General features: G+C 55.3%; 1 protein-coding gene across 1 annotated transcript in view; it reads left to right on the plus strand.

Annotated features, from left to right (window-relative positions):
* Positions 1-10152, plus strand: part of GLI2 (GLI family zinc finger 2) — a 147493-nt gene that overhangs the window by 90078 nt on the left and 47263 nt on the right. The window contains 1 exon segment of the mRNA XM_027768712.1: positions 9232-9434. Coding sequence (XP_027624513.1) covers positions 9232-9434 — 203 coding nt within the window.

Genomic DNA, 10152 nt, shown 5'->3' on the forward strand with positions numbered 1-10152 from the left:
GGGGGGGGGGTTGGAGCACAGGGCTCAGGTGCTTCCCTCACCAAGAGCCCGCTGCATGGGGGAGGGCTGCCCTTCCGGCCAGCCTGCCATGGAAGGAGCCCTTCTGGGGACTGGGTTTTTCTGAGAATAACGTGAACCCTCTCCAGTGTCTGCCGCCCCTGAGGCCCGCTCCTGTGTGATATGCTTGACTCCCTAGGCCTGCTATAGCAGAATCAATGGCTTTAAAACAACAGAAAGGTATTCTCTTCCAGTGCTAGAGGCCAAAAGTCCAGAATTGGGATGGCTAGGCTGAAATCAAGGTGTCAGCATCTGCTCCCCAGGGCCCCAGGGAGAATCCATTCCCCACTCTCCCAGCTTCTGGGACTGCCAGCATTCCTTGGCTTGTGTCTGCATCACTCTAATCACTGCTCTCAGTCACGTGGACTTCTCGTCTTTACTGTCTAATCTCCCTCTGCCTCTCTCTCACAAGGACCCTGTGATGGCATTTATGAACGCCCATGCCCCCCGATAATCATAATCTTATCTGAAGATCCTTACCTTAGTCGCATCTACAAAGTCCTTTTTTCCAAATGAATGTGGTCATATATACAGATTCTAGGGATCAGGATGTGGGTATATCTTTGAGAGACATCTTCAGCCTCCTACACATGCCTTCCCTTGGCTCCTCACAATAGATCTCCAGCGTCACTATTGTTTGTTTTGCAGATGAGCACAGGTTCAGAGAGGGCATGCAATTTACTTATAGTCACACAGCTAGGAATATGAGCTGAGATGGAACTAGGTCTGTCCCAGTGCCAGTCACATTCCCTGCTCATGCATTCCTTCACTCACTCAGCAAACGTACTGAGCATGCACCGTGCACCTAGTGGGTAGGGCCTGGTTCTGAGCAAGTGGTGTGAGCAGAAACAATGAGGCGCCTGCTGCTGGAGCTGCCCATCAAGTGGAGACAGGCCACCTGCGAGCCACTGTCATGTGTGAGCTTGTCACTGGGGCACCTGGTCACCAGCTGAGATGGACGCGCTCTGCCTCTAGGGTAGGAACTGCCTTCCACAGGAGCATCTCACAAGAGGCCTCACCTCAACCTCGGGCTGGGAGGCTTCCTGGGCGAGGAGCCTGCTACCCCCCACTCCGGAAGGAGGCTAAACCCCCAGATGACTGGACTTCCTCTTTCTCATCTGGTTCGGGGTCACCCGGCTCTGCGTTTAGCTGCTGCTACCCCTGGCCTTGCCATGGTCAGGCCCTGCCCCTTTGGGTCTCAGCAGTGCTGTCTGCGAAATAGGTCACAAAGGGCCTGTTGTTGCCTCTCTCTGGCCTCATAGCAGGTCCCTGAATAAAGGCATCCCCTGGGTGGCCACGGCGTGTTCCTCATTCTGGCTTCTGGCCCCCTGGTAGGAGAGCCCGCCCCAGATAGCTGAGTCAGTGCCCCGCAGCTCCAAATGGTTCAGCTTCCAGACATGCTCCGTGGGTGGGGCGCAGGGGCTCTGATTCTGCGCTGCCTCTCCATCCTCTCGCTGCATTAAGGAACACGTCGGTTCCTGCCCTGCGCCTTGGCTGGGGCTGCACTGTGGGTCAGACACCCTCCCTTCTCCTCATCCGTCGAAGTCTTACTCATCCCTCCAGCCCAGCAGAAGCACATGCCCACAGAAAGGACAGAGGCGGTCTCCAAGGTCCAAGTGCGCTCAGGACTTGATGCTGAAGGAGGGGGTTGGATCCACGCCTCCACCCTCTGAGCTGCTTGCATGTGCTTCTCTGTGAGATACGGGTGAAGTGTTGACCCCTGCCTGAGGCCCTGCTCAGCACCCACACTTGGCTTCTCTCACCCCAGCAGTTCCAGCCTTGGCAAAGACACCGAGGCGCAGGGACCACCACAGGGCAGAGCCCCAATTCAGGCCCTGGACTCCTTCAAAGTCCAAGAGTGCAGGAAGCTCCCCTGCCCCCCGTCAGCCTGCAGCACCCCCAGGATCACCTTGGGGACCAGCTGAGGTGATGTCTGCAAAGGGACCACCCAGCCAGGCTTCTGGAGGGCAGAGAGCGTGAGGACAGGGTGAGCAGAGGCCTTGACTGGCCATTGAAGAAGTTGGTCTGCCCAATCGCAGAGGTAGAGAGGCCGGGCTTCTGCTCTGGCCTGCCCTTTATAGCTCTGTAGTCTTAGGTGAGTGATGTGGTCTCCTTAAGCCTCAGTTTCCTTGTCTTTAGTATTTTTCCCTCATTATTCATGAAAGGGTACATGCACATGTGAGAGAGGCGAGAGAGAGAGGGAAGTACCCTCCGAGGGTCTGGTCACGCCGTGATCCCTCCAGTCCTCCAGCCTGTCAGATTCCGGGCACTCACTCATGCCCAACTTGTTTCAGGCCAGGATTCGAACTGCTATTGCCAGGTGGGAGCCAGCTTCTTTGCATTAGCACTGCACCACGGTGCTGGCCTGGCTTCCTCACTTATTGTGCAGATAATGAAAATGACCTAACGGCTTGTTGCATGTGTCACTCCTAGAGGGTGTTAGCACACACTGCTGCCTCGTCTGCAGCAGCAGCTTGCCTGTGGCAGCTCTTGGGCTGCCAGTTAGGCCTTGATTCATTTGCCCACCCCCTGTTCCTTGTCTTTACTTGCCCTAGGCACCACACTGACCTTGGGGTCTGATCCTGAAATCTTGTCCAGGGGCTTTGCAGGTATTCTGGACTAGGAGGGGAGGGAATGAGGGAGGATCCTGCCAGGGAACGGCCTTTCCTGGCCTGTCCCCAGCCCGTAGGGCAAAGGAGCCAGTCCTGGCCAACAGGCCTGAGCGACACGGGGAGAAAGTGCAGGCGTCCTCTGCTGCAACAGAATCAGCCATGAGGCACCAGGCTGCTGCTGCTGGTCACCGAATGTGCATAACGTTCACACACGTGCACATGCACGTGCACACACATGCACGAGGAGGAGGGACTTCAACTGGCTATTCTATGTACCCAGACCCCCTGTTCGTGCCCCATGCCCAAACACAGAAGGACCAACACCACGGCCGGGGCCAGCCTCAGCAGCTGTGCGCAGGACATCCTGCAGGCAGGAGGGGACACAGGCCCAAGGAACCATGGCTCAGTTCTCCCTTGCAGAGAGCCAGGTCCAGGATCACTCTGGGTGGTGGGAGTCTGTATTCATCAAGGTTTTGGCAGTTTCCCAAGTCAGAAAAGGCAGCTCAAAGTGGTTTAAACAAGCAAACAAACAAATAGAAACAAATGTCTTGGCTCAGATAACTGAGAAAGCTAAGGCACTAGCTGTAGGCTAAGGGACTCAGATCAAGAAGCTGATTCTCCGTCTCTGAGCTCTGATGTTCTCTCATCTTCGTTCTTGGGATCTTCCCCCAGGGCCGTCAGCAGCTCCGAACTTCTATCTTACACACCTAGCACCCCCTGTCGACAGAGAGCACTTACTTCCAATTCAGTCTGCTGCCCATTCCTGAACCACCACAGCGACCAGGGATATACAATGCTCTAATCAGCTAGGCTTGCGTCATAGGTCCCCTGCCCAGAACAGAAGGAAGGAAGTGGGTCTAATATAAACCCAGCTGAAAGCATTCTGGACAGTGCCTCACCACCCCTGCCCAGGCATGACTTTCACACACCACACGTACACACAAACACACACACACACTCACGCACACACACAGCTGTACATGCCAGCCTTGCTTTGTACTTGCTACTTCCTTTATTTGTAATGCACTTCCTTAAAAACTCCTATTCATCCCTTGGGACCCAGTCCAAATGTCCCTCCTCTGGGAAGCCTTCCTCTGTACTTCCAGGCAAAGTCAGGTTCTGTGCTGAACCCCTCTCACACTGCCATGTGCTTACCTGAGCTGCCAGTCTGTCCCTTCCACTTGGGCTCTAAGTTCCCTACAGTTCCCTGGGCACAAAGGAGGAGCCCTGCTGGGAGTATGAGCCAATGAATAAAGGAACCCCTGGCAGCACAAGGCTCAGCTGAGTGCGGAGCTGGGCTAAGGGGCCGAGGTAATGCAGAGGACCTGTATCCAAGCAGCAGCATGCAGAGGGCAGTGCTGTTATCTGGCTCGTGGCCTGGGGTATGTGAGCATATGCACATGGGTATCTGGGACACTGTGGCCATCTTCTCAATGGGGCTCATGTAGCTGGCTCCTCCTTCCAGCCTCAAGGCCATCTCCTTGAGTCTCTGCCAGCTGCCACAGTTCAAGGCTGGTCGGCCCCAGGTTCAGAGCAGGGCCTGGCCTGCAGCATAGCCATGTGGGCATGGAAGAAATGAAGGCTGCCCCAGGGAGCACCTGAGGCAGTAGCTCAGATTTCAACAGCAGGTACCTTCCTGGTGAGGCCCCTTTGGCACGGCCATCTGTTTACCAGCACTGGCAGCGCCCAGCATGCATAGGGACTCTCAGCTGGGCCCTGGGATGGGGCAAAGCACCCAATAAAGTGGAGCTCTTACCCCAAAGGAACTGATTTGTAGGTTGGCAATGCTGATGCAATTTTAGGACTGCTGGGATGCTCCCTCAACCCCTGAATGCATTCATAGTATTTGAAATTCTGCCATTTGAGATTCATTCCTTTGGCTTTGGCCCTTCAAAACAAAGATCTCTCGATGGAGCCAGCTGCCAGCTGGCCCTCACATGGCCAACTACACAGCTCAAGTCCCAGAACTGGCAGCTTGAAAAGCACACTGAGCATTTGTACGCGTGTGCCCAAAATCCTCAAAGGAGAACAGAAGAGGAGGGATTGCAATATGGCCATCTCCCCTGGGGAGGAGTGTGATTTCTCACTTTCTCTCTCTCCATCTCTCTCCGTCTCTCTTCAGCAGGTGTGTGGACCCTATGGCAAAAACTTAAAAACACATGAAGAAACAACAACAACAAAAACCAGAGATCTCTTGGCAGATCTGTGTTGCTGGATCCTTACTAGTTGCTCACAATCTAATCCCTCCTGGGAGCTGGGTCAGACTGTGTGGGAGACCAGGCTGGGGGTGGGAGAGAGCAGGGAGCCGAGGCAGTGGTGGGCAAAGCTGTGCCTGCTCTGGGTCGCCACTCCCTGACCTCGCCCTGCCCGGGCCCCACTCACACAGAGCCGCAGTGGTCAGAGTGCCCACTTCCCTGCTGCAGCACAGGCCTGGACTGAGCCCGAACCACCTGGGCTGGTTACGCTTTCACCACCTGCTATCTGAGTGACCTTGGCCAAGGGACTTCACCTTACTGGGTGTCTCATCTGTAAAATGGACATAAAGTGCCTACTCTGTGAATTGCTTACTTGGATTTGAAAAGGAAACACGTGCATGCGCCTTGCAGCCCTTGAGGGGTAATGTGCGGTCACCCCTATTGTGAGGACACAGCTGTGATCTCATCTAACTGGCCCTTGCAAAGAAGATGTGTAGGGAGGCTTCGTGGAAGAGGTGTTTGGACAGAAACCCATGGCCATGGGTTGTTGTCCTGGGGACTGGGTGCCCTGGGTGCCCAGTTCAGCAGACTCCGTATTCCAAGCTGACTTGTTGCTTCCTGTGTGTTAGCCTCCTACCCTGTGCCTGGCACTGGTCTTTATATACCACCTTGAGGCACCAGAGAGGGGCAATATCCTGGCTGAGGCCACACAGCTCAGCCGAAAGGATTAGCATTAGCCACAGAGCCAGTGCTCACCAGGGGCAGGCAGTGCCTAGATGCAAAGCTCTGCCCCACAGATTCTAGGCCCTGGCCAACCAAACAGCCTCTAGAAGCCCCTTCTTGCTCTACGCATGCCCAGAGCACTGGGTTCTGCCTCCGCTGGGCAGCTCTGTGAACACACCCCTCCTTCCAGACCCATTGCCTGCAGCCTTCCCTGGTGCTGGGGAATGGCATGAGTTCATTTTGCACACCTTTGGTCAGACCTGCTGGGAACGGAGGCCTCCCCGCTACCCCCTGTTGAATGTGTTCTGGGACAGGTCAGTGGCCTCCCCAAGCATCCTGCCTTGTCCTGCCTTGAGAGGGAGTCCTCAGCAGCTGGTCCTCGAATGGGCAGTGGAGAAGCAGCTGCTGACTGCCTGGACTCCTCACCCTGCCTTGCTGGGGCTCCCCGCTCGGAATGCAGACTGCACAGGGAGGTGCAGTTCCCAGTGCAGGGGTTTGAGCATGCCCACCCCTGTGCAAGCATCCAGGCATGCTTCCTTCAAGAGCTGCTGGGACCAGTAGGCCATGCCCCTGCTAGGAGCTCCTGGATATCCCCTAGAACCCAAGGGCAAGACGTCCAGTTCACCTTCCCCCAGATGGTAGTGACTGTACTGTGGTGACAGAAGTCCCAGCTCCTCTGTGTGGGGACTCGGGCCCCAACTGCCACCTCCAGGCCCAGCCATTGAAGTGGGTGGATCCCGACCCTTCCCAAGCCATGCAGACAGTGGGCGTGTGTGGCTGTGACCGCACCTCACACCTAGCCCCTGCTCAGTGTAGGCTCATCTGGCCAGTGGGATCAGGGGTGCCTCGGACAGACTGTGGCTGCTGTGGGCTTGCTGTTGCCCATAACCACCAGCTTGTCTTGTGGGGCCTCAGCTGTGGTCAGCGCACCCCTCAGGTGACCCCAGTACCAGGGAGACCGACATTCTGGGATTGGGGCCAGGACAGGCCGCTTAGGGTCAGTGACTTCCATGACCACAGGCTACCATGACCTTAGACTCCAGCCAGTGTCCTGCAGGCAGGACGTGCATGTCCACCCTGCCCAGCCACATGCTCAAGCTAGTGGGAGCCACCCCTGGTGAGCAGGTGCATCAGCCTGGTTCTCTTCCTTTCCTGGGCATCAAAGCAACCCCTGCCCCTGCCCAGAGCAAAGCCATTTCTCCTACCTCTGTCTCTTTTTTAAAAAAGTTTTTCTTTCTTGGGACCAGCAGTTAGAGTAATGGCTATGTTGCTGGACTCCCATGTAGTTGACCACAGTTCAAATCCCGGACTGAGTGGCTTAAATTCATACTGGATGCGTGTGCATGCGTGCCCAAGATCCCAAGAAGAGAATGGAGGAGAAGGGATTGCGGCGTGGCCATCCCCCCTGGGGGGTGATTTCTTGCTTTCTGTCTCTGTCTTTCTGGCAAGCGCACGCACCCTGTAACAAAAACCTCTCAAAAAAATAAAAATAAATAAAAAGTTTTTTCTTTCTTTCTTTCTTAAGTGTATGAGAGGAAAACAAAACAAAATAAACAAACAAACAAAAAAACAAAACAGAAAAGACAGGCACCGTCAGTCCAGTCTCACGCTGCAATCTCACCCACACTGCCTCAGCCTTCCCAGCCAGCCAGATCATGGGCACATGCACACCCGGCCACGAAGGTCAGCCCGAGAACTGAACCTGTGGTCTTCAGTGTGGAGCCAGCATCACTGAGCGACGCCCTACCGCTGTGCCACCACGGTGGGCCTGAAGCCCCCCAACTTCACGCAGTTCCTTGCCTCTGTGGATGGCCTCTGAGTAAAACATTCTGATATCAGGGCTCGACTGTGACTTATCCCTCAGGCTTCCTCTGCCAAGCTCAATGCCCAGCACAGACGTGCAGCTGTCACTGATCTGCAGTGACAGTTCCCTCCAGGTGCTGAGCATGCAGAAGGGCCCTGGACGCACTCTGCTTCTAGGCAGGACCCAGTAACCCTGGCAGATGGACCAGCCAACCTGAGATTAGAACAGTGTACCCTGGGGAAGCAGAGGGGACCTCGTGCTAGAGGAGAGGAGTCTAAGAAGAAGGTTGCCAGGAGGCGCTAGCTGAGCTGACAGGGATGAGAAGGGATTTGCCCAATGGGATATAGAGTACAGGAAGGTGTGTGCGCAGGGACTGGCGTGGGCAAAAGTGCAGAAGTGTGGGCGTGGCCTGGCAGGCTCACTGAATCTGCACCTGCAGCACTGTCGCCTCTGCCAGAGCCAGAAACAGCATGACAGAATGCTCGCCTTCAGGTTCTAGGAGCAGCCAGGTAGGGAGTTGCTTGAACCCCAATGTGAAGACATCTGGATGCCACTGTCTGGGGCCTGTTCTGTACTGTGTTGTAGCCTGGTTTCCACGAACCATTGAACAAACTCTGTAACGGTTTCTGGTTTACACAGCCAGTGGATAAATCATTACTCCCGGAAGGGAATTCTAATGGTTTCCTCCCACACGTCCAACATCGTCCAGTGTGTAGATTCGCAGGGCCTCCAGGCCCCTCTGTTTGGCTCTCCGAGTGTGGCACTAATGCCGTGAGAGCAGCTCTGGATCGCCCACTGTTGCTGGCAGTTTTAGGGATTCAGCCTCACAAAGCGCTGTGAAGTAGACACTGTTACTATCCCCAGTTTACAGATGAGGACACTAAGGCTGGGCGACATGGCACTGTTTCTCCTGGGACTCAGCGGGGATTCAGGTTCTGACACACTCCTTTGTATTATTATGTCAAGTCATGGAGAGACCCTACTTCCTGAAAAAATTAAAATTAAATGTTGACAAATTTGGTTCCCAGTGCCATGGCTGTAGTTTCTCAGCTCCAATTCTAGAGTGTCTGATCTGCCTTTACTGGGTGAGTTTGGGAGTAGATGCCCTCAAAACACCCCTGCAGCAGCTTAGAGGCCCCAGGTCAGCAGGGTATCCACTGGATCCCATGGGGGGCAGGCCAGGGGCCATCAGAATGGGCCTTGACCAAGACAGTCCAGACCATGAGGACCGAGTACGGGGAGGCCTCAGACTGCAATCACAGGACCTTCCCGTGTGAACCCAGCCTCACAGAGCTGTGTTACTGTCACGCCCTGTGAATTCTAACCTTCCCTTCACAGCTGCATGTGTCACACCAGCGCTGTCCAGCTGAAGCCCCAAACGCCCCACTTGCAGAGCAACTCCCTGACTCCTCCCTTGTCGCACTCTCAGGACCGCGAGCTCCCTGCGTCTCCCGCCTGGTGTTGATATTTTCATGTTTTGTTTTCGCACACATTTCTAGCAGGCACGTATGTGCGCAACCCTCACATATGTGAGCGGGCTCTGGAGAAGCAGGGCTGTGACCGCCCACGCTCCAGCAATCCATTTACGTACAGGGAGTTCCAGTTTTGCCAGTGAGAGACTGCGGACAGGTGGCTGCACTGGCATGCAACGTTCAGCCCGAATTCTCTGGCTAATCTTAGAAGTCAGACTCTAATTTACAGTAACCAGAGGATGCTGGCCTATACAATAAAAAGTTCTGGGAAGTCTTCACATGAGAGTCGAGCAGTGCCCGTATTGGCTCTGGGTTCTTGGCGGAGTTTCCGTGCATCCTCCTTACAATGCTGCCCTTTGTCTCCACAGGCCTCCCACCCTGAGCGGCAGCCCTGTCATCTCCGATATCTCCCTGATCCGGCTTTCCCCGCACCCTGCTGGCCCTGGGGAGTCCCCGTTCAGCGCCCCCCACCCCTACGTGAGCCCCCACATGGAGCACTACCTCCGTTCCGTGCACAGCAGCCCCACGCTCTCCATGGTCTCTGCAGCCAGGGGCCTCAGCCCTGCTGATGGTGAGTAGGGCCCGGGGGGTTCTGAGGGACAGGGGGCAGCCTGGTGGCTCTGCTGGATGGCCAGCCTTGCTCACTCTTAACCCTGTATTTCTAGCCTGGGTCCCCTCGAGAGTGACCAGGCTGGTATTCTTTCCCCCTGCCTGGGAACAACAGGTTCTTTTAAGTAAACGGATGGTGAGAGCAGGGAGTTTGGGGGTCTTTTGGTTTGGGGGCTCAATAAGGTGCCCTTGAGGGCCAGTCATGGTAGTGCACATTGCTAAGACACTATGCTCTGCAGGCCAGAACCTCATGGGAGTCCTGGGTTCAAATCCTGGTCTAGGGCTGGACGTGGTGGTTACACCTGTGATCCCAGTGGCTTGAGGAGGCTGAGGCAAGAGGATTGAGGTTGCCCAGGCCAGCACCACTTGCTCCTGTGACTTAGCTGGGATTCTAATCCAGGCTTGTCTGGTTCTGACACATACTCTTTCTGCCTGGGCGACATTGTGAGGCCCTGTCTGGCTGTGGGGCTAGCAGTTGGCATGATGGTTACGGTGCTGAATTTACACATGGTCAACCTTGGTTCAAGTCCTGGACCCGACAACTTGAAAATCACACCAGGCACGTGTATGTGCATGCCTAAAATCCCAGGAGGAGAATGGAAGAAAAGAAATTGTTGCATGGTCATCCCCCTTGTGGGGGAGGGATGGTTCCTTGCATTCATGCTCACCTCTCTATCTCT

The sequence above is a fragment of the Tupaia chinensis genome, unplaced genomic scaffold (genome assembly GCF_000334495.1).
Source record: "Tupaia chinensis unplaced genomic scaffold, TupChi_1.0 Scaffold147282_1, whole genome shotgun sequence".
In the NCBI taxonomy this organism is placed as follows: domain Eukaryota; kingdom Metazoa; phylum Chordata; class Mammalia; order Scandentia; family Tupaiidae; genus Tupaia; species Tupaia belangeri.